Source organism: Podarcis bocagei (genome assembly GCF_964188305.1).
Source record: "Podarcis bocagei genome assembly, chromosome: 6".
Taxonomy (NCBI): Eukaryota; Metazoa; Chordata; class Lepidosauria; order Squamata; family Lacertidae; genus Podarcis; species Podarcis bocagei.
Genome location: NC_138130.1, coordinates 54,394,699 through 54,419,208, shown reverse-complemented (window position 1 = coordinate 54,419,208; position 24,510 = coordinate 54,394,699). Strand labels below are relative to the sequence as shown.

Below are 24,510 nucleotides of genomic sequence, written 5' to 3'. Positions count from 1 at the left end.
TCCTGTCTTTACCTTGAGATGCTGGCGACTGAGCCTGGGAGCTTTAGAATGCCAAGCATGTACTCTGCCACTGATCTACAACCCTAGCATAATCTTAAGGCATTATTGTAAGAATTTATAAAGCATACAGAAACACAAATGGACACCAGCTTCTGCAGTTTGGGATTATTTTGACATTGCCATATCAAGACCTAACCTAGTCAGTCATTTGAACACACCTACATTTTTTCAGTAACTATATTCCTCACCAGAAACAAAAATCTACAAAGCCTTACCCTAATTTCTGGTTGATTGAAAACCTTGTTGTCAGGAACGCAAGCAATTAAGGAGCCAAAAATGTAATCAAAGTTCCTAAAATGCATCTTCTGCTCTCTTAAAGAATGCTAAGAGCTCAGTACAAGATCACCAAAAAGTCCTTTTTTGAAGAAGCAGCTTTGTACTGTAGAGTGAGAGTTTATAAAAAGGACCAAGTCCAGCCCCTCAACCAAAAAAAAAGAAAAAAAAGAAGGTTTCAGAGCATCCTGTATGCGACAGCAAATTCCTGAACAAAGTCCTGCCGCATGCTTTCAGGCAGTCAGGGACAAAATATAAGCTTCAACTGGAAAGAGGTGACGTAAGCACATTAGTCAGTTTCCCTATGCTAATTAACTTTGCTCTGGAGAATGGAAAAAACAGCTGAGGTTTGCATAGGCAGCTGCTTTATCAACTCCTCTTGCAGCATAGTTTCCATTGGTAGTAATTCCATTTAGCACTCAGACAACATGCTCTTCACTTGAAGGGGACAACCCACTTTAAGATGGAAAAAGTTACTGTTTGAGGACCAAGGTTTAGTGCAATAAACAGCAATTAGCTGGCAGAAAACATTGCAAAGTTTTGGAAAGCATACTAAATCTTAGTCACGGTGAAACTCAATCCTCCCGATGTTTACCCAGAACCAGGTCCCTCTGGACTAAATGGGACTTACTCCCAAGTGTGTGTAGGACTTCAGGCTTGTACTTTCCAGAGTTAACTGAAGTCTTTAATGAAGGCTGAAGAAAGCCTCTTTTGAAGTGTTCCTGTGTCACACACAATGTTTCAAACGCTGGAAGAATCCATTTCCCTTTTAAGTCTGTTACGTTCTTCCACTTCTCCTTTCCAAAAACAACCCTCAAAGGAAAAGTGTGATTTTTAAAGCACTGTTTACTAATTTATTTTTCATATGCAGGTGACTCTCAGCTTACACAGTGGTTATGTTCCAGGAATAGAACATAAAGCCCAAATTTATGTATGGTCAAAAACACATTGGGGTCAGTGGTGGGTGGGATTGCCAGTGTGGATGTTCCCTCTTTCTTTCTTTCTTTCTTTCTTTCTTTCTTTCTTTCTTTCTTTCTTTCTTTCTCTGTATGTATGTATGTATGTATGTATGTAAAGCTGAATGTGCACAAGATAACTGTGTGTAAAATGTGAGTTATCTGTATCCTACTGAATTGAAAATAGGATACTGGGCCACTAACAATTTCAGTGGCATCCTGTGCAATGCTACCCCCGCCCCCAACAACTTATTGCACTCCATTCTACAGCATTGTTTTGACGCGTCTTACAACCCAGCGCCCAGTGTGACTGCACTGGTCACACTACCCTAAAACTGCCTCTGAGCCAAGTACAGTGGTACCTTGGTTCTCGAATTTAATCCATTCCGGGGGGCCATTCAACTCCCGGAATGGTTCAAAAATGAAGGCATGGCTTCTGATTGGCTGCAGGAGCTTCCGGCACTCAATCGGAAGCCACAGAAGCCGCGTCGGACGTTCGGCTTCCAGAAAACTTCCGCAAACCGGAACACTCACTTCTGGGTTTGCGACGTTTGGGAGCCAATTTGTTCGACTACCAAGTTAACCACTGTATCCAATATTCTTACACTAAGTCAAATATATGAACTGGGTCTTATAGCAGAGTATCTACAGTGAACTGTGGCCTTAAAGGGGAAACAATTCTCATGTCTATCAGCTTGGGAAACCATAACCTGCTAGGGCACTATGGGAGGATTAAGATTACCCAAACCTTTCCGATCTTGATCACGTGTGCCCAGGAGCAGTAGAGGTGGGAATACAGACATGAGGCTCCTGGGCAATTCTTAAAACATCCATTTCAAATGGCAATAGATCCACGTGCCTATTGAAAAACAGGTTTCTTGTTGACTCTGGAGGCAAATAGATCCACTTTAGATAGGCAAGCCTACACATCCCAGTTCATGAGTACAAAGCAGAAATCTGAATAGATTAAAAAAAAAGTGCCCTTTGAAATTCCTTCCCCACCCTCCTCCCCAGGATAAACTTTCCAACTTATGCAAGCTTGAAGTATTGCAAAATGGTAAGGGACTAACATGAAGGTATGGTACAGGAAGGATAAATCAAGCCTTTATCCTAAAAGTAGTAAAATCAGATTTTCATAATTTACTTTTATCCCCCTTCACTTCTGTCATTCAGCCTCAAAGATGTCACTTGACATCTATATACTCACATCACATGCTAATCCATACTTTTCACAAAACATTTTTGATTCCTGTTCTTCCTCAAGTAACTTCAGCTTTTACTTTTATTAAATGATGATCGCAATCAAAATGCACTTGATCAAGTGTACTGAACCGGAGTACAAGAAGTCATATTAAAATGGGAATTTCTCACTGCTACCAATAAGAGGTAACCAGGGGCGCCGACTTATAAAAAATATTGGGGGGGCCCATACCGGGGTCCTGCCGCTGGTTCGCTCGGGTAGCCGGGAGAACGCAGTTCGAGGTGGCGGTGTTGGGGAGAGACCCTCGCTCAGGGCGCCACTAGACTTGGCGGCCGGCGGCCTATCTGGGGGGTTTTGGAGCGTATTTCGGCGGAGCGATTGGGGAGGAGGGGGCTTGTTGCCGGATTCTTCAGCTGAGCCGGAGATCCGCTGCTGGGGGTCCCTGGGCCGAGTTGTGAGCACGGCCTGCTGAAGGGAGATCCAGCCGATTGCGCGACGGGGACGGCCGGGGCTCTCCGGCTAGGGCGCGCGGCTGGCTGGCTGGCGAGGGAGCAGGTGGGGAGGAGGCGGGGGTCCTCACTCTCTTAGGAAACGCACCCGCGCGCCCGATTGCCACGAAGTCCGAAGGGTGTGTGTGTGGAATTAAAAAGCAAAAACGAGATACGGGCAGGGCAGGCAAAGAGTTTTCTGCAAGAGGATGGAGGGCAGGTTGAAGAGAAAATCACTCAGGATGAGACAGTCAAATCAGCCATGATAAAATGGGCTCAGGATATTGGGTATAACATCATGTTTGAGGACTGGGAAAGGTTATGGACCACCGGAATGAAATTCACGGCATGTAATGCCTTGAAGGAAAATATTATGAAAATGATTTATAGGTGGTACATGACCGCAGTCAAGCTTGCAAAAATATATCACCTGTCTGATAATAAATGTTGGAAATGTAAGGAGGCTGAAGGGACATTCTTTCACCTCTGGTGGACTTGTCCAAAAGTGAAGACCTTCTGGGAAATGATCTATAATGAGTTAAAAAAGGTATTTAAGTATACCTTTCCCAAGAAACCAGAGGCCTTCCTCTTGGGCATTGTTGGCCAGAAAGTGTTAAAGAAGGATAGAACTTTCTTTATGTATGCAACTACAGCAGCAAGAATACTTATCGCAAAATATTGGAAGACACAAGATTTGCCCACACTGGAAGAGTGGCAGACGCAATTGATGGACTACATGGAACTGGCTGAAATGACTGGCAGAATCCGAGATTTGGGAGAAGAAACAACGGAAGAGGACTGGAAAAAATTTAAGGACTATTTACAAAAACAATATAAGTTGTATGAATGTTAAAAATTTACACGATTCGGAAACTATAGCTTCAGCAATTAGATTTGGGAAACAGGAAATTATATTTTAAGTAAGAAAAGGTCAAAATCTAAGGTAATACTATGTTTAATTTAAGATATAAGTAACTGATGAAAAGTATGTTAAATTTAGAGGTATAGTATTTGAAAAGTACAAAATAAGGTACGAAACAAGGTAATAATTTGCTGATATCTTTATTATAAAGAATGCAGGGTAAGGGAGATGCGAGGAAGTCCAGTTAGTTATATAAAAAATGTGTTGAATGGTTGGTTTTCTTTTCTTCTTTTTCTTTTTTTCTTTTTCTTGTTCTTTTACTTTTTTCTTCAGTGTATGTTTCTAACTTTGTATTTGAAAACTTAATAAAATATTTATAAAAAAAAAGAGAGAGAAAATCCTTTCGCTTTTCTGGGGCGCAGGGAAGTCTCAGAGCCGGAGGTTGGGGAAGGGACCCCCTTTGCTCTGCCCTCTTCTCCCGTCTTAGATTTGCATGGGGGTCCCCGCCCGAGCTTGCCTGGCCACCGGGCCACACAAGGGCCGCGCTCTACGCGGCACACCTTGCTAGCCGCGCAGCTGTCCTCCGCGGCTGCGGAGCGGCCCTGCGCCGGTGCCCAGCCCCTCTGGGCGCCCGCTGCGCTGCCAATGACAAGCGGGCGACGTCGCGGGCGGGGAAGGCGTCGCTTTCTTTCCCGATCCTGCACCCTCCCAGTCTTCCAGCCCTTTTTTGGGTTGGAAGCTCGTCTCGTTCGCCCTTCTCCTTTCTTCACCCTGCGCGCAATTTTCCTCCCTCGTCTCCCTCCTCATTTCTCCTTCCTTCCTTCCTTCCTTCCTTCCTGACTGACTGACGGGCTTGGGCTCGGGCTCGGGCTCGGGCTTCGGGTCGGGCTCAGGCTCAGGCTCGGGCTCGGGCAGCCACAGCGTCGGCGGTGTTGGCGATCGGCGGCGCGGGGGGATGGCCCTCCCGGGGGAGCCGGCGCTGCTCAATGGGGTTGCCAAGGAGACAGGCCGGCCGCCCCCCTCCCCCGGCCCCCCCCGCCGCACCGGTGCCCGTTATCGAGCTGGTGCGCGCCGGGCGCCCTATAAAAGCCGCGGACGCGCCCACCGCCGCCCGAGATTATTGGGGGGGCTGAGCCCCCCCAAACGAATTTTTGAGGGGGCTCGGGCCCCCTCAAGCCCCATGGAGTCGGCGCCTATGGAGGTAACTGTACAGAGTCTGTATGGGCTTCCTATTACCATTTAAAGACTGAAACAAACAGTGGACATGACTTAAAGACTACATCACGTTCTCAAAAAATCTTTCCCTTTATTGTTTCCTTCAATATTCACCCTGAGCAAAAGTTTTGGGTACCTTGAAATCTCACTCACTGAATTGTGAACATCATTTGGCTCCAGTAATAATATAATTTAATACCCTTGTGAATTTCTTTCTAATAGGTCATCACTGCTACATGCTTTCTAGGTGGAAGAGAAAAGCAACAAATTTTAATTAATAAAATTATTCTGCTACTTACTAAGTTTATTTGGTAAGGATATTAAAAAAAACATTTTATACTTTGTTCATGTTTGTTTCGCTTTTTCAGGAAGAATACCTAAGAAAAGTTAATTTAGTAGCAATAGAATTTGTAGCAGCAAGTAGCTTATATGAAAGAATGATGAAACAGTATGCAAGGAGTAACATTTGTTTCTTGGTGAAACAATGTGTCATTGAAGACATTAAGAAACCAGAAGCTGGTATTGCAACTAGTGGGAAATTATTTCAATGGCTTCTTTTCTACAGTTTCCTGCTCCACTGCAGAGAGAAAAAGCAGTACTGTATTTGAAGAGGTCACAAGACAATTCAAGCTAGGGACGGAGATCCCAACTAAAGCACCCAAATATTGAGTAAGATTGTGAATTCCCCAGAACTCAAGACTGGGTTTTTAAAAAACTGAAAAACGGAGAGTAGGGGAGAAGGGGCAGACAAAGCAAGAGGCTATGGAGAAGCTCATGACTGGAATTTGTAACAGTTTTAAGGTGGAGTGCTGTAGGTGTCATGTAGTGGAACCTCAAGTTGTGGATGTAATCCGTCCCGGAAGCACGTCTGCAACTTGAAGCGTTTGCATCCAAAGTCTGTGCACGTGTGCGGCGCAATTTAGCGCTTCTGCGCATGTGGTGAAACCTGGAAGTAACCTGTTCTGGTACTTTGGGGTTGCCACAATACGTAACGTGAAAAGACGCAACCTGAAGCAGACGCAACACGAGGTATGACTGTGCATTAGATTGTGCTGGGTGCAAAACAGAGTTCAGGTTACATCAAGAGCTACTAGGACAAATGAAACACCAAGACCATTTCCTTTTTGAAAATATAGAAGTAATGTGGCAACCCTTAAAGAAGATTAATTTTATGAGGTATGCTAAGTAAATATTCATTGGAAGTAGAGGTCAGTACTACAACCTAGTGGTTAGAGGGCATGCAATTTTCCTAAGTGAAGCAAAGGCATTTCTTTCAGATCTGAAATCCTCTCCAGGGTTTTGCATTCTGCAAAACATGCCAAATTGTGTGTGTTTTGGAGATGAATGTTCTTGGCTACTTAACTGGGTCAAGCCAGAGTAAGATGTGTGGCAGCATCATTTCTAAAAGGAGTTATCGTCCTTCCTTGACTCAAAGATAAAGAACCACCACTGCTAGCCTTCCTCCTTCAGTCACTGGGCAGACACAACAGGGGTGGCGATCCAAGTGCATACCTAACAGCTCCTGCCTTCTCAATGGGTGGGGGACAACTCTGCAGCTGTAGCTGGAAAGGAAAGAAGTGGTATAAGTGGATCAGAGCAGAGAATGGATAACTTGCTGGGGAAGAAGTGGCAGGAGCCTAGGGGGAGAAAGGCACTATGGTAAATGTCTGCTGAAAATGGGAGAGGGAGGATTTCTATGAAGATAAATGCATTTCTGATTGCATGGTTTGCTAGCAAAAAATGTGTGTGTGTGTGTGTGTGTGTGTGTGTGTGTAACTTCTAAAGGAAAGGTTCTGGGCTCAGCCCTGTGTGAAGGCTACATTATTCTATCCTCTGAACAGGAGTGTTGGGAGGACTCAGTGGCAGAAAGAAAAAATGATGCATATGCTTAGTGACACTTTGTTCACATATTCTGGAACAGAGTCCTGTATTGGGAAACATTCTCTGATTAAGTTACGATGAACCCTAGCATTCTTAAAACTGAATCACCCCACCTCTGTGTACACTAATAAAGGGAATAGGAGATATAAGGGCACACACACTGCATGTGCACTGAGAACAGGAGCTTCTGTTTATCCTTCTCCTTTCTTCATCTCTGCCAGGAAGCACAGCCAGATACACCCAATGAGAGGAGGTGATGCACAGGTCCATTTGCACCACCCCATTGTACTACATCCCCTTTGCTCCCTTCTTTTGGCAATGGCACTCCAAGGATCCCCACCATTTGGCACAATGGTGAAGAAAGGACCTAAGAGGAGGACTTGAAGGGGGGGGGGAGGCATAGGCCATTTGTTGGTGGCTAAAGGGAAAAAGGAAAGCAGGAGCAGTTCTATGGTGGCATTATCAGTGGAGTAGGCTGGACACAAAAAAATGAAAGTGTGTAGGCTGTAGGTTAGTGAACTTATGGAGGTGAGGCAGACCTTCAGATGTAAGGGCTGATCTTTGAATACCATTTAAAAAGAAAAAACATTTAACTCTTTCACAGGCAGTAGTTTAACAAAACAAAACATTTTTTTAAAAGCCATCCAGAGAACAGGCCTGTAAAATTTTGAACTGAAAATTGCTTGCAAGAGAGACAAAGTAAAAGTAAGCTTTCTCCAAGATATTCAAAAGACATATTATAAAACTTCTAGATTAATTGATTGGTATATTAAAAAAGAAGAGCATGAGGTATTCTCCCAACTGATACAACCAGGGCGAAACCAGTCTGACGTTTTACTATGTATTGTTGAAATATCAATTCTAGGGGAAATTGTGCAGAACATGATTAACAGTGGTTTGCCTTGAAATACAAGCCAACCCTTGGAAATCTGGGCTAAAAACAGTAACTAATCTCCAAACTAGGTATGGGCAATAGAAGATACTGGCTCAATGACTGGGAGGAGGGGGAAGAGAGAGATTAAAACAGGGGTTGGCAAGGTTTACCTCGCCTGGGCCAGTTCACTCCAGCGGAGATCCCTCCGTGGGCCAGATCGCATGCACACGGCCACGATTTCCAGTGTCTTCTATCTCCCTAGACACGATTTCCAGCATCTGCATCTGCACAGACGTGATTTCCGGCACCGCGGAAGTGAGTCCCCATGCTGCGCTGGTTTAGCGCCACATGCAGGGACTCTCCAAGTGGGCAGCTCGGTTTGGGGGTGGCTCGTGGGCTGGTTAAACCCATGGGTTTAACCTTAGGTTGCCTAATCCTGGATTAAAACAACTAATTTCTACTCATAGGAGGGGCTCCACTGTTCTGAAGCAGTCATTGTAAAAGCTTTCATCCAGCCTTTTACTGTTTGAACTTTCCATATAGACTGCACAGACAATACAGTCTATTACCATGGTAGTTAAAACAGAGCAGGTTTCATACAGCTGTGCCTTCCAACACCTGTTTTAAGTTAGGCACTGGTGTTCTGCACTGCCTGAAACTTCTGTCATCTTCAAAGGTTGTCAGATATGAAGTAATCAGACTAAGAAACTACAGTAGCACAGATCAACATATGACGCTTTGACATATCCAATAAAGTAAAAGCCTCCGAAATGAGTCAACAATGGAAATTGGGACCCGTAACATCAAATCTGGTCTGCTTCTTTAAAAAGTAGATCCAGATCTAGGACTGCTATTACCTAATATAAGGTTACAGAAACTGCATTGATCACAGGCCACCTAATCTGCTCAAATTCAGGGTAGATAGAAACAAAACGACTTAAAACAGTCTTAATTTACAGCAATCCACCCTGCTTCAAATCACAAGCACTGCCTATCAGCACCACTCCATCTTGTCTGGATTAAATTTAAACATACTTCCCCTCAGCCACTTGACCTCATCCAAACACTGGTTCAGGACAGAGATAGTTGCTTCTTTGTTAAACATATAGTCCACTGAGAACCAAAAGCTTTATATAGACATTAAACAGCATTTGTGATCAACACATAGCCCTGTGGAACCACAAACAAATTCCCAGAGAGGAAAGTCATGCCGAAAGGACCAAGTACAGTAAGTCCTTTTGAACAAAAGCAAACAAACCCACTGGAGGCCTTTCCTGCCAGATGTTCTAGGACTTCTAACAATTGCTATCATACATGGCTTTGTCAGAAAAGGATGTCTCACACCTTATCAGTAGATTTATGCAGGTCTTTGAAAGACAATTATTAGTATATCTTAAGTACATACTAATCTAATGAAGTCAAGTAATGACAGTCAAGTTACTGTTAAGTTTCCAGATCTTCTCTTTTCACCACAAAGCATATTAAAGGTAAAGGGTAAAGGGACCCCTGACCATTAGGTTCAGTCGTGGCCGACTCTGGGGTTGTGGCGCTCATCTCGCTTTATTGGCCAAGGGAGCCGGCGTACAGCTTCCGGGTCATGTGGCCGGCATGACTAAGCCGCTTCTGGCGAATCAGAGCAGCACACGGAAACGCCGTTTACCTTCCCGCCAGAGCGGTACCTATTTATCTACTTGCACTTTGACGTGCTTTTGAACTGCTAGGTTGGCAGGAGCAGGGACCAAGCAACGGGAGCTCACCCCGTCGCGGAGATTTGAACCGCCGACCTTCTGATCGGCAAGTCCTAGGCTCTGTGGTTTAACCCACAGCGCCACCCGCGTCCCACAAAGCATATTACTCATGTGCAAATGAGTAATTACAGACTTTCAATTTTAAAAAGAATGCAAAACTTTATGTTTCCAAAACAATGAAAACATCTGGTTGACTTTTGACCTGATCATGCAGGGCTCTTTTTATATTCTTAAAGTACCTAACAGAGCAGAAGTATTCAACACACACAGCTTTATCCGTTCCTTTCATCTGTAAGCCAGGCTGTAACATCTCACTTTTATCTACTAAACAAGCTCCGCTTCACCTTCCCAGATAAACTGCATTTTATTTTTATGTATCAATTCCTTGGAAAAGAGGTATGAAAACGGGAAAGTGTGCGTGTGTACACAGTGGATGATCACAATCCGTTCTGGAGGCCTGTCCTTATGGCGAAATGGGTCGCTGGGAGAGGTGCCATTGTGCACAGGCGGCGATTGCCCAGTTCTGCGCATGCGTGAACGGCAATCGCCACTCCTGCGCATGCATGATCGGCAGCAAACCTGCCGGTTACTTCCGGGTTTGTTGTGGTCGCAACCAACAGACCAGGTGAAATTCCTTTAATGGGGCTCAGGACCATCAGGAGCCATGGAATTACTGTTGAATAGACACTAGATACCAGTGAAAGGTGTTAATATGAATGCAGTACAAGGAGTTAGGAAGTCTTTCATTTCCAGAATAGAGTCAGGATACAAGGGGCCTTGTACAACATTTACTCAGTATGCTTTCTTTGGAAAATCTCCATGAACGTAGAGATATAGTATCTCCTACACCACTGGTCTTCAACGTGTGGGTTGGGACCAACTAGTGGTTCGCAGCCTGATCCAAGGTGGGTCACAACAGAAGCACAAATATCATGCAAATATGAGGTGAAACTTTAAAGATTAAGAAATTGGTCCTCCATAAGCATGTTTGGGTAAAAAAAACCTGGGTCTGAAAAGGTTGAAGATACCTGTTCTACATAACCCTTAGATGTGCTTTTTCAAATGTAACCAATGAACAAATGAAACATTGGTACTTAAATCTAAAGGGACATGGGTGGCGCTGTAGTCTAAACCACTGAGCCTCTTGGGCTTGCCGATGAGAAAGTTGGCAGTTCGAATCCCGACCATGGGGTGAGCTCCCGTTGCTCTGTCCCAGCTCCTGCCGACCTAGCAGTTCAAAAGCACGCCAATGCAAGTAGATAAATAGGGTGTTTCCATGCGCTCTGATTTCCATCACGGTGTTCTGTTGCACCAGAAGCAGTTTAGTCATGCAGGCCACATGACCCGGAAAGCTGTCTGTGGACAAATGCAGGCTCCCTCGGCCTGAAAGCAAGATGAGCACCGCAACCCCATAGTCGCCTTTGACTGGACCTAACTGTCCAGGGGTCCTTTACCTTTTACCTACTTAAATCTGTAGGTTACTTAAGGAGGAGTACAACTACAGTTTTCATCTTAAGTCACCCACATAATATCATAAAAGCACATGGATTATCCCAAAGAATCCTGAGATCTGCAGTTTACACCTCAAAGAACTATAATTCCTAGCACCCTTAACTACAGTTCGGCGGATTCTTTGGGGGAAGCCATGTGTTTTTCGATGTATTCGAAAAACGTATTTTTCAAATGTGACCTTAAAACATTAAAATGTTAAGCACTCCAAAACATATACACAGATTGAAGTTTGCCAAAGCTAACACTAAACCCATAAAATACACACACACCCTCCCTGGTGATAACTTGGTGAGTATTTTTCTGCTTTAGTGGCAAGTCTACGGCAGGAGGGACAGTGAAGATGCATTTTTTTAAAAAATAAATAAATCTGCATATTTAATTATTATTTTTTAAAAAGAGCTTGTTTGAGAGCAGTTAACGGACTATTAAGTTACCTTTAGATGCTTATAAAACATCTTTATAAGTCTCCCCCTTACCTTCTTAAAAATAGTTTGCACGTTATTTTCCTAGGCTAAAAAAATATCTGCAAGTGTTTTTCTTTACGTTAAAGTTTCCCATTTGAGGAAAGAATTAAGCATGGGAAGTTGCAACCAAGAGTGCTTGGGTGGGAGATTATGAACTAATTTGAAGAACTGGCCAGTAACTTCCTGCAGTCCTTTCTTATTAAACCACATGTACTACATTATAAAACTATGGAAAGTCACAATGTTTCCAGATAACAAAAAATAAAAAAAATAAAAATGCATAGCATTTTCTGTAAGTGATTCACAGCTATATTCCAGTTTCCAGACAAGCTGGAAAAACATTTCACACAGACTGCTCCCTTTTGGATGGAAAACACAGGAAACCTTTAAGAACATGTAGTCATGTTTATATCTGCTATAAATGCAGCTTGAGATGGGAACACAGGTCAAATCCTCCAATTCACTAAGTTATTGCTGCCATTACAGTATACTTCCAATTTACTGACTTTTTATGGACCCTAGGCATAATCGCCTTCTTTCAGAATGGCTATGCCTATCAAGCACAAGGGAGAATGAGATCCAAGACTGATTACTGAATTTTCTTCTCATTCATAGGTTCATTCATTCATCCTATAGAACTTAAACCATATTTTTTTAAAGCATAGTAGTAGTTATGAGCATATAAAGAAACAAAGCTATCCCCAGGTGTAGATCAGTGTACCTCACAAAATTAAATTTATTCACAGATTCAATCACTGCCTCTGGAGACTTCAAGGAAGGGAGTTTCATTTCAGACAACGGTTCCCAAACTTTTTATCCCACTGACCACTTGAAAATTGCTTAGGGTCTTTGTGGACCACCTAATGATTATTCTCTGGAGTGGTGCATCCCATTTCGCTGCTTGAGGCAAAACAGGAAGTGCCCCTATAATGCCCCCACCAAAGCATCCCTTGCCTAGGTTGTACGGTGGCATAAAGCAAAGGTGATAACAGCAGGTTCTGGTGAAATTTTTGGTGAGGGAAACTGGCACCAATACAACTAGCAGCAGCTGCTTCACCCCGCCTCATGGATGCGCCAGCCCTGACTTTTCTGCATTTCAGAACCTCCAACTTAAAATGCGTAAAAAAGAGCAACCTTGCAGAATTATACCAGTGTCATCTGATTAGGTTTGGGTGATGCATCACCCAATCGATGGGTGATGCATCACCCAATCGATACATCACCCAGCACTGGTTTGAGGGCCAGAGCGCAATGGCACCTTCCTCCACGATATACCTCTGGGTGAAGGCGCCATCACGCTCTGGTCCTCAAACCAAGGGTGGAACAAGCCAATGCAGCTTGTTTTTCCCTTGGTGCGCTGGTTATGGAAGGACTCCTTCCATCGACAGTGGCTGTCACACGGAGGAACAAGCTCCATCGGCCCCAGCCCTGCGAGGTGACGTGGCCAATGGAGCTCTTCCTCCCTCGGTTCACTTTCATTGTTTTCATTTTCTTAAATGTTAATGCAGTAAAGTTGTTAACATAATAAATGCACAGCAATAACTTTTGATCTCCTATTTAAGGCTGTGCCCGAAAAAGGAGAGGAGAGAGTTCTCAAGATCCCAGGGTTCATTCACGCAACACAAGACTACGCTTTAGCAATATGAATTAAATGTTTATGAGCAATGTTTTTCAGAATGGAAAATTTCCATGGAAAAAGCTTACCTTCTGTAAGCATCACAGTTGAAAAGTGTCCCAAAGTGCTCTATAAGTCATGTATGAAAGTTAAAAAAATTCTTTCCACCATCCACTTTTCAAAGGCAAAGGTCGTCAAGTCAGAGGTGTGTTTTTTTAAATTGTTCTTTAATGATCCCAAGATTCATGACAAGCATTGAATCAATTTAACTAGAACACAATAAAACTATAATGGAGTAAACTAATTCTAAACCAGAGGATAATATTCAAAAGATATTACTATTTATATTTTATTCTATTCAGAAGGCTTCCCAAGCTATGTAAAGCAGTGCTGCACTGAGTTGTAATGGCTATTCTTACGACTGCCATTGTGCAGTTGCACTTATGGGATACTACACCTGTGGAGCATTGTCCCTCTCCTGCCTAACACCATGAGTTATCTACTATGCAGCAGTTGATTAAATGAGAGGGACCACTGCTTCTGACTCCTTGGTTGTATTAAATTAAATGAGATACGGTTCAACAATAATGATTCTTCTGTTTAAAACAGAAAACAAGAATCAATGCACTTCAGAATAAGATGCTTTGATAAGACATCTTTATTGCTACTGCTGTAACTGGGTTTAATTAATCTAAGTCATACACAGGCCTGACTAACTCACGTCTGTTCAATTATATCTTGATTTGTTTTCTGTTTAAGGGAGCTGCTTCAAGAATAATTTGGAATCTTGGCATGTAAATTTACTTAAAATAATTTAGAGACCACCTTTCATTGTAAAAATAAGGCAGTTTAAAAAACCCATTGAACTCTCTCTCTATATATATACACAGTGGTACCTTGGGTTAAGTACTTAATTCGTTCTGGAGGTCCGTTCTTAGCCTGAAACTGTTCTTAACCTGAAGCACCACTTTAGCTAATGGGCCTCCCGCTGCCGCTGCGCCGCCAGAGCACGATTTCTGTTCTCATCCTGAAGCAAAGTTCTTAACCCGAAGTACTATTTCTGGGTTAGCGGAGTCTGTAACCTGAAGCGTATGTAACCTGAAGCATATGTAGCCCGAGGTACCACTGTATATATATCTTCTGACATTTTCCCTTCCTAAACTATAAGCAGGCAATGTAAACTAGAAAATAATTGGAACTATTTCATTAGTAAATGGAATGCAGAGTGAAAGCTATGCTGATGTGCATACAGGCTGATGGGCATACAATAAATTTTCTGTTCACTGGTTATATGCCAGACCGTTATGACCCCTTTTGGTGGTCTGAGAATTTTCTGCTCTATTTCACTATCTAGGCTAGAAAAACTGATTATTGCATCACTCTTTCAATATATACTTGCAATATATACTAGAAGTGCTATTAAAGGAGTTTCTCCCGAGAACAGAGCCTCCCAATACACAACTGACCTTTAACATAAGTTGTCATATGATACCTTAAGGCTGGGCTGCTACAAACTAGCTGGTTAAGTACACAGTAACAAAGGATTAAGTGGAATAATCTTCTTAAAGCATCAAATGGAAACTTAGAATCATGCAAATTGCAAAGCTATAAATAACTGGTTTTCTCAAGCAAAGAAAAAAAAATCCAAGATATGTTAATGATTCATGGGTCAATTTCCTCAACTTTCCTATTATCCCCTTTCCCCTTACATTATATCCATCCAACTGCATGCAAGAGGGCTAAGACATGTGGAAGTAACTTGAAAAGAGGTGGGGAGTTAAATCTCTCTATCTCCTGGCAGACAGATTAGGGGAAGGGGAAGGAAGGCCCTCCTGTTTACCAAGCATCTGACTAATAATCATCATCTGTGTTGGCTTCCTCTTGTTACTTCTCCTTAGAACTCCCAAGCTTCTAATGTTAAATTTAATTTTAATCTGAAAGAGACGTGACAGAAATCGTATCTGCAAGTATGTCTTTAATTGAGAGAGCTACTTAGTAGAACCCCTCCTGATACAGTGGTACCTCGGGTTAAGTACTTAATTTGTTCCGGAGGTTCGTTCTTAACCTGAAACTGTTCTTAACCTGAAGCACCACTTTAGCTAATGGGACCTCCTGCTGCCGCCGCAGCGCTGGAACACAATTTCTGTTCTCATCCTGAAGCAAAGTTCATAACATGAGGTACTATTTCTGGAGCGTATGTAACCCGAGGTACCACTGTACTGTAGACAAAACTTTTAAAAGTTTATCTTAACAACTGCTAACTTCTAGGCAAGGGAACACTATTATGGCCTGAAAAAGCAAAGGTATACTAAATATGATCTTTAAGAAGAATCAAAATTATGGAAAGCTCTCTCTGGACTCGGCAGTCACAATTTTCAAACAGATCTTACTGCTACCACCAGAATATAAATTTAACTATATGTCACAGGGGGGTTGGGGGAAGCTTATTTAACTCAGGTGCTGCAGGTCCCAGAATTAATAATATTAACTAGTAATGCAGAAAAATACAAATTTTTAACTTTCCCAAATCACTCCTACATTTCTTGCAACTGGGGAAGTTGGTTGAGCATATACAAATCTAGAGGGAAAATCCATCTTGTGAGGTGCTGAAAACACATCACTCCATACTAATGTGGTTTGGAAACAGTAGTAAGCTCCAGAATTTGCCAGACCACATTAGTAAAGTAAGATTTAAATGTGAAAGTGTAGAACAGGCTGTTTATTTGGTCACTCTGAAAATATAATAAACCTTAAAACATGAATAGAAATATGAAGGATGGGACAGAAAAGTTAAGGAGAAATCTTTCCATGCTACCTTCCCTAAAATGGAAACATATGACGTTTGGGAGAAACTGGCACTCTCACGAAATAACTTCTCTTTCAAAATGATTACTGAAATATTTTTAAAGCAGTGTTTTAAAATAAGAAAAACAAAGGCTGCCTAAACACATGGATTTAACAAAAGAGTATTTGTAATCAATGTCTTTTCTGTCATACCCACAACAGATTGTGTTTAATCCAGAGACACCTAAGTGGAAAAATAATCATGCAAAGGGAGATTCCTCCTCACTGTAGCCTGGTATTCCTTAAAAACCTGCTCCAGAGTCAGAAGACCCTCTGTAATGGCACAGGATAGGGTTCAGGAAGAGGGAGGAATAAGTCAAAACCAGGTAGAGAGACCATGTGCAAATAGATGTGCAAGGTACCTTCACTTGGTTTTGGCCACTTCCCATACTCCATCATTCCAAAGGGTTCTCTGACCTTCAAGAGCAGCTTTTCATAGGACACAGGGAGCTGCAAAGGTGGAGAGGAGGAACACCTGCCATTATGCTTGCACTTTTCTGAATCCAAGTTATGGAATCTTTACCATTGTCAAACTCATGTTTTCACGAAGAGAAAGAGGGGGACAATCTGAAGACTTTTCTCTAAGGATTATATAGGAGAACTTGAATCTGATCAAAAAATCTCCTCCTCTGCACATATATAACATAAGAGTCCTGCTAGATCTAGTCCATCATTCTCTTCTTACAGTGGTCAACCAGATGCCTATGGGAAACCCGCAAGCAGAACCTGAGTGTGACTGTACTCTCCCCCACCTGCAGTGGAAGTTCAAAAGGAATAAGCTCAACATCCTAAGAGCTCCTGGAATATAGTGACAGCCTCCACATAGGTACCCAGAGGTTCCTTGGATTGGCCAAGGACAAATTAGCTGTGCTTGCTACCTCTCAGCCAAGACATCTCCCTCTGCAGCAGGCCCTGTGTGACTGCTTGTGCAGTGCCCTCTGCTGGTGAGAACATTCCAATGACATGTGACAAAAGCACATGTGCAAAGCTCAACCAGGGTAGTTTTTTAAGGGTGTGAGAAGTAGTTACATCGTATCAGAACTTTGGGGACAAAAGTCAAGAGGCCTCTATTATTGATAGAACCCCACTGCCTGCCATCCACATGTTTCCTTTCAATGTTACAAATCAGAGGAATGCATGCCTTTATCGCCTCCTCTATACTAGCAAACAGACTGGATACTTGTCTATACAGGTATGGCATTTTAGCAAAGTTATAACAGCTACTAAATATGCCACTAAATGAACCATGAGGAATCATAGAAATCCACTACATGACCAGACCTTGCCCTATATACAACTCTGGTATATTCTTTAAGAAAAAGATAGTGGAAGTGAAAAGGGAGAAGGAAGGAGTAGATGATAATGGAAGTGGAAAACCTTTTATAGAGTTTTTTCCTTTTAATACTAAAAATTCAACTTCAAAAGGAAACCAAGGGTAATGGAATGGGGAAAATAGCATCATGAGTGGAATAAACTTGTATTTATCTTCCATATTTCTACACTGGTCAAATGCTTGATTAATGTGCTAAAACTCTTTAAGAAATCGTTTAGCAGACCTCTTCAGAACTTTCCCATGCTTGCAAATTACTCTATTTTAAAAACAAGTGTGACCAGAGGTATGAAATATACTGCTGGAGAGCACAGTTTCACAGATATTTTGTGTCTCCTCACAAACATCTTAGCTACATTTTGCCTTCGGGAGATGAGCTAGCAAGGATCTAGTGGACCAGAATGAAATGCACATGGAAAGTTTCCAGCTGAAACAATCTACTGAAGGGATGGGGCTGCGGAACCGGGGGCTGAATGCTGCCCCACAGGCCTCTTTTTGTAGCCCTTTGGGGCTCTCTAGAACAGCCTTTCTCAACCTGTGGGTCCCCAGATGCTGTTGAACTGCAACTCCCATCACCCCTAGCTAGCAAGGCCAGAGCTCAGGGATGATGGGAGTTGTAGTCCAACAATATCTGGGGACCCACAGGTTGAGAACCGCTGCTCTAGAACTACACTATTCACTGGCCCTGCTCCATTACTTTCTTGGGTGCTTTTGTCTGCTGGCTGGAATCTGTCTTTGAAAACTTAGAATACCTGTTGTTTGTCTGGATGGAGTGTGTGTGTGTGTGTGTGTGTGTGTGTGTGTGTGAGAGAGAGAGAGAGAGAGAGAGAGAGAGAGAGAGAGAGAACACCTCTGACTTTTGTATGGCTGGAATTTAGCCTCTTGGACAAAAGCAATAGTCCCACACACTACTGGCATGAGGCCCCCCAGAAGGTTGCCCCTGAGAGTGAAGACTTGGGCTGACATGGACAAGAGGGTGCCCACACTCCCTGCACCTGGGGTGGCTAACCAATGACCAATCAAATGTTGCTGGGACTCCCAACTCTCATCAGCCCCAGCCAACAGAGCTAATATTCACAGGTTGTGGGAGTTGTAGTCCAGCAACATCTGGAGGGCCACAGGTTAGCCACCCCTACTCTACACGCTAGCCTGGAAACTCCACCTGACATTGTTAACACTGAACCTTCTGCCAGTTCCTAACCTAACCTAATCGAAGGAACACCATATCACCTATTGCTTGGCCTTTGAGATCCCCGAGATCCTGAGTGTCCTTAAGAAGTAGCACCTTAAACTTTACTTAAAACCTTGACTCTTTTAGTTAAGCAGGAACCAAATAACAGTCATTCTCTTGGTGTACCTACTCTTTTGCAACCTTTGTTTTTAAATCTTCAGTCAAGTCTTTGATTAAGAGTTCAGTGAGTTTCATGGGGCCACCCACCTATCAATCATCTGCCAGAACCTTATGGTGCAGGGCAAATAAGCAATCCAAAAAATTACTACTACTACTACTAATAATACTAATAAGCAGCAAGAAGACTGTGGGCAGGGTGGGGATTGGGTGGCAACAGCTTTGCAATAAATTTAAGTCTGTGCTACTGAGACTCAAAAAAACAAACCCTTTTCTGTTGCATGAGTTAGCGGGGGGGGGGGGAATAGAAAGGTGGGGGGAGAAAAACAATTAATGGCTGGCAGTTCTTATTTAGTTACTACTGAGAAAGGGGGTAGAAGGACAGAAAGCAACATCAGGATATGAATAATGAACACAACCATGAGGAGTGGGAGGAAAAGGAGGGATAAATACTTCTCACACAGTAAGTCATGCCCACTATTTAAACATAATGGAAAGCACAACTGAATCATAGAATCATAGAGTTGGAAGAGAGCACAAGGGCCATCGAGTCCAACCCCCTGCCAAGCAGGAAACAGAAAGAGTGCTATAACTCTCATGTGTCAATGCTTGCTTGCAATTCTGGATGCAGCAGAAAGCAGAACTGAAAGCACTAAGAGCCCTTTGTCTGAAAGCACTCTAGGTTCTTTCAGCTCCATTCAGGCAAAGAGGCCATGGATACATATGACTAATATAGGTGTGAATAGCAAGTTAACCTACTACAAGTCTGAAGGCTAGTAACTGCTGTGGCTATTTAGCAGGAGAGGTTGGTCAGATGTATAATTTATCTGGAATATATCTGACAAATTATACACACCAGCAAAAATAGTTTTAAAAGCACAAGCACCCTCTTTCAGACAAACTTTGCAAATACTGTAAGTGGTGTTACTTCACCCCCTTGTGGCTGATCCAAGCATTATTTTCAGGATTTGGAAATGAAATTAAGTGACTGCTAACAAGTATAAAGGATAGCATTCATATAGTACTCAAGTGCTCCAAATGCATTGCATTAGTCAAGATGTAAAGAACAATGAAACTAGTTTTGTAAGCTCACAGGAATTTTAAAGCAATTCTCAAAACAGTAAGCCTCCAATCTATATGCCAAACTGTTTAAAAAGGAGGTATATGATAATATGGGGGTCAAAGCAAAAAACAAAACCCACTGAGCTAGTGCAAACCTATTTTCATTGCCCTAACTGGTTCTCTGAATCCCAACCATTATCTTGGTAATCTTCATTACAGCCATTTAAGAACAGCAACAGCACCATATACAAAGGCTAGTGAATTTGGGTGGGATTATATAATAATAATAATAATTTATTATTTGTACCCCGCCCATCAGGCTGGGTTTCCCCAGCCACTCTGGGCGGCTTCCACAGAAACCAAAAAAACACTAAAATATCACACATTAAAAACTTCCCTGAACAGGGCTGCCTTAAGATATCTTCTGAATGTCAGGTAGTTGTTTATCACTTTGACATCTGATGGGAGGGCATTCCACAGGGCGGGCACCACTACCGAGAAGGCCCTCTGCCTGGTTCCCTGTAGCTTTGCTTCTCGCAATGAGGGAACCGCCAGAAGGCCCTCAGCGCTGGACCTCAGCGTCCGGGCAGAACGATGGGGGTGGAGACGCTCCTTCAGGTATACTGGGCCGAAGCCGTTTAGGGCTTTAAAGGATTAGATATGAACTGAGGATTGGTTGGTTAACACCCTTATGCACTATACTCAAGAAGGCTACCCTAGCTCATATACCTATTTCCATGTCTTTCTGCAGTCTTGAAGTTGCCTAAAGCTTGGACTCACATTGGAATCATCTGAAATGTAACATTTTAAAAATAAAACAGCACAGAATATATATTTGAAAATACAAGTTTGCATTTTTAAGTGTACCTAAGAAGCTGCCGAGTATGTAAGTAGCTATGGCAACTATTAAGGTTATTTAAAAGGACTATAAATTTAGATCTTACAAAACCACATCTTAGTCCTAGAAGAAAAATACAGCAGTTTTATAGATAAACAAATTATCAGTTAGTAAGCTTTTTGTTATTGTTGTTCGAGCAAGAGCCTGAACATTAAAAAATAAATAAAATTTGCTTTTAGTTCTTCATTCTTTGGAGCACCATGTAACAAAAACCAATGAATTACATTCTGTATGATTTTCCCCTCATGCATCTCAGGCAAAGGTATAGCTTTAGCTGATGGAAGGGACTAAGTAGGGAAGAGAGATAAAGCCAAACATTATGCTTGTTCCTGCCAAACATCTGACTGTAGGCAGAGATGCTAGAGTTACACTTTGCATATGATGGTATATGGCGGGGGTCGGCAACCTGCGGCTCCAGAGCCGCATGCGGCTCTTTAAAGCCTTTGCTGCGGCTCCGGGGCGGAGGCGCGGGGCGCAGGCGAGGGGCGGGGGCGAGGGGAGGGCGCGAGGGGAGGGCGTGAGGGAAGGAGGCGAGGGGCGGGGGCGAGGGGAGGGCGCGAGGGGAGGAGGTGGAGGAGTTAGTTGCCTGAAGCCACTGTTCAAAACTGGTCACTGTTTTGAAGGGGAGTGAAGAACACACACTCAAAAAAAGGTAACTTGTTAATTTAATGTTTATTATGTTTACTGATTTGTGCTTTGTGACTGTTTGAGGTGGGGTTTTTTCCTTGGGAGGCTGGGCGACGCGAAGAGAGGGAGGCTTGTGGTAGCGTCGGGGCTTGTCTCTAGCAAAGTAAGTCCTCGCTATTTGGTCACATGCGCAGCATTCTCCTTGTGGGGTTTAGGTGGCTTCGGAGCTCCAACACTTGCTTTGCCGGCTGCTTTCAAAAGCGTTGGAATCAGCTGTGCTGTTGCTGGGTAACCGGATCGTCCCAGCAGCCATCTTATCTGCCCATGTGGTCTTCTGAGGCGGCCGCCATCTTACTATAGGAAATTCCACGTGGGAGTTAGTTGCCTGAAGCCCCTTTTTAAACTTAAGCAGGGGGAAGTTTGGTGAATTGTTTTCCTTAACGTTATGCAACAGCTTATTGCTGGTCTTTGTCGTCCCGCCTTTGTAAGCAGGCTGCATTGAAAGGGGGCATATACACTGGTCACTGTTTTGAAGGGGAGTGAAGAACACACACTCAAAAAAAGGTAACTTGTTAATTTAATGTTTATTTCTATGAGGAGTAATTCTGAGGGGTCAAACAAAGAAATAATAAAAAGTGTCAAAAAAGGTATTTTTATAATGACGAATGCCTCATTATTATATATTATTTACATCAGGCACTGATTATGATTTATGGTACACTGGGGCCCTGATTAATTTTCTATGGCATTTTGGGGCATTGGTTATTGGGCATAGCAAGTTGCAGTCGCGTGGAATTTGTGCTTTGTGACCGTTTGAAGTGGGTTTTTTTCTTGGGAGGCTGGGCGGCGCGAAGAGAGGGATTATTTTTATAATGACGAGGATGACATTGGGCCCTCATTATTAATTATTATTTACATCAGGCACTGATTATGATTTATGGTTCACTGGGGCCCTGGTTAATTTTCTTTGGCATTTTGTGGCATTGATTATGCAGTCGCGGTCGCGTGGAATTCCACGTGGAGTTAGTTGCCTGAAGCCCCTTTTTAGTTGCTTGAAGCCCCTTTTTAAACTTAAGCAGGCGAAAGTTTGGTGAAAGTTTGGTGAATTGCTGCCAAGGAGTGTGGTGGAGTCTCCTTCTTTGGAGGTCTTTAAGCAGAGGCTTGACAACCATATGTCAGGAGTGCTCTGATGGTGTTTCCTGCTTGGCAGGGGGTTGGACTCGATGGCCCTTGTGGTCTCTTCCACATATGTATGTGAGCAGGTCTTCTCCAACATGAACTATATTAAAAACAAACACCGATCACGTCTCACAGATGACAGCTTGCAAGCCTGTGTGAAAATGAAGGTGACGTCTTACAGCCCTGATGTGCAGACACTGAGCACTGAGGTTCAGGAGCAAAAGTCCCATTAACCTGGTTACCTGGTTGTAAATTAAATATTTTAATTAGCTATTAATTTGTCCTTTTTTCTTGAGATTGACAGCTGACTGCACGATCCTGTATATATAGCATTAAGGCCAGAAACAATATATGCAGTGTTATATTTGTTTTAAATGTTGCAATGTTTTTGCGGCTCCCAGTTGTTGTTGTTTTTTCGGAAACGGGTCCAAGTGGCTCTTTTTGTCTTAAAGGTTGCAGACCCCTGGTATATGGAAACAGGAAGCAGGAAGGGGCACTTATGTTTCCTATTCTTCTCCTCCTGCAATATTTATACAGCAGCATGGCATTTAAAAATAGCAAAATGTCATTTCAAAGGCCTGCCATGGTTACAACCTTTCATTCCTAACGATGTGAGGTTCAATTTGCATCTTTCAAATGTAGGTTGATACATTGCAATTCACCTGCCTGGCTCTTTGAACTACCTGGAAATATCAAAATTTAAGTCACATGTGGGAGATGGCAATAAAGCTCTGTATATAGACCAATGAATCAAAGATAACAACTGGAGACAATAATTTCCTCATAGAGTGATGTGGGAATTGGCACTAAAAATGCAGAGGATCAATTTTAGAAATAAAATAACCAAGCAAGTGCTTCTATGCCAACCAACAGATGTCAAAAGGGGGTATCTGCATGGTTAAGTAGGCAGAAAAATACTTCCCCCCAAAAAAACAGGAATCACTCAAAAACAGGTAGACCAAGAACTGTCATGATACCCTTGGCATCCTAGAACAGATCAGTGGTTCTAGTCCAATACACTTGTTCCTTGCTTGGAGCTTTCTGCTACCAATAGTTTAATTGCATCACAGCAGCAGACTGGTCCAAGTAGCCCTCAGATGGAGTGTGCTACGGGGCTCAGGCCAAGGGTACATCACATTTTGTTGCAGATTTCCTCATTAACATCCCCAAAGGCCTACAGTAGTGGTTTTGTACAAATTATGTTTAGCCTTTGAAAAGTAAGGGCTCAGAGCTGTCCGATATAATTGCTGGCAAAATTCAGTAATCCTTGGGCCAGTACTCAGGACAAAAACTAAACACATGTCTGCACAGAATCAGGTCCTACTTAATGGGTAACAGATGTACCACTGCAACCCTACAATACAAGCAGGGAGGGAATTGCAGTCCTTTTTGTTCCTTGGCCAGTCCCTTTTCCACAGGGCAGGCCCAAGACCTTTTGCTCTCCGAGGACAAGATGGTGTCCTGTCTCCAGTCTACATATGGAATCTGACTGGCCTGGAAGCTGAATCTTACTTCAGAACTGGCAATTTGATAGCACGCTCCACACCACAACGGATGGCACAAGCCTAGATTAAGGGGCACAGGGCAGGTGGTGTGTGCCTCCCACACAGCTCTATCCTCCAACACTTTAGCAGCCCTCCCTGGCCCAAAGCATCCGCCAACTGAGGCCACTGCCTCATTCTACCCAATGCTAGGGCCGGCGCTGAAAAAAGCAGGGAGGTGAATCCTAGGAATCCTGCATGGGCAGCTGCCCTTGTGATACGCCCCAGGGGCAGCAGGGCACAGCTACTGCCTTTCACGAAGCGCAAGCACAGGCCGCAAGAGGTCCTGCTATGTAAAACGTTTGCCTAATGAACGAACGACAACTCATTGGAGAGAGCTGGGGGCGCTTTGCTGCAGAACCCCCCTCTGCCTCACATCCCCCCACCAGAGACCCCGGCGTCGCTGTGCCTCATTTCACCGGTTTGTTTATTAGCCGTGTTAGCCTCCCAGAGGAGCCAGCCATCCCGGACTGAGAGCCCCTGCAAGGTGGGTGAGGGGCGAAAGGGCTCCCGGAAGCCGGGCTGGGGGAGA

At 43.3% G+C, this 24,510-nt stretch overlaps 3 protein-coding genes across 7 annotated transcripts in view; 2 read left to right on the top strand and 1 right to left on the bottom strand.

Moving 5' to 3' along the window:
• Window positions 1-24,456, bottom strand: part of RCAN1 (regulator of calcineurin 1) — a 34,130-nt gene extending 9,674 nt beyond the window's left edge. Inside the window, exon 1 of one of the 3 annotated variants that reach the window (XM_081198830.1) lies at window positions 24,398-24,456. In XM_081198830.1, coding sequence (XP_081054956.1) covers window positions 24,398-24,442 — 45 coding nt within the window. In that variant the 5' untranslated portion in view covers window positions 24,443-24,456. Of the gene's footprint in view, window positions 1-275; window positions 565-16,355; window positions 16,398-24,397 lie in introns of those variants that run through there. The other 2 variants (XM_081198832.1, XM_081198829.1) reach the window with 2 other exon arrangements.
• Window positions 1-24,510, top strand: part of KCNE2 (potassium voltage-gated channel subfamily E regulatory subunit 2) — a 232,155-nt gene that overhangs the window by 99,783 nt on the left and 107,862 nt on the right. The window lies entirely within an intron of this gene.
• The window catches only part of CLIC6 (chloride intracellular channel 6), a 137,423-nt gene that overhangs the window by 80,465 nt on the left and 32,448 nt on the right, over window positions 1-24,510 (top strand). The gene's annotated exons all lie outside the window — the stretch shown is intronic.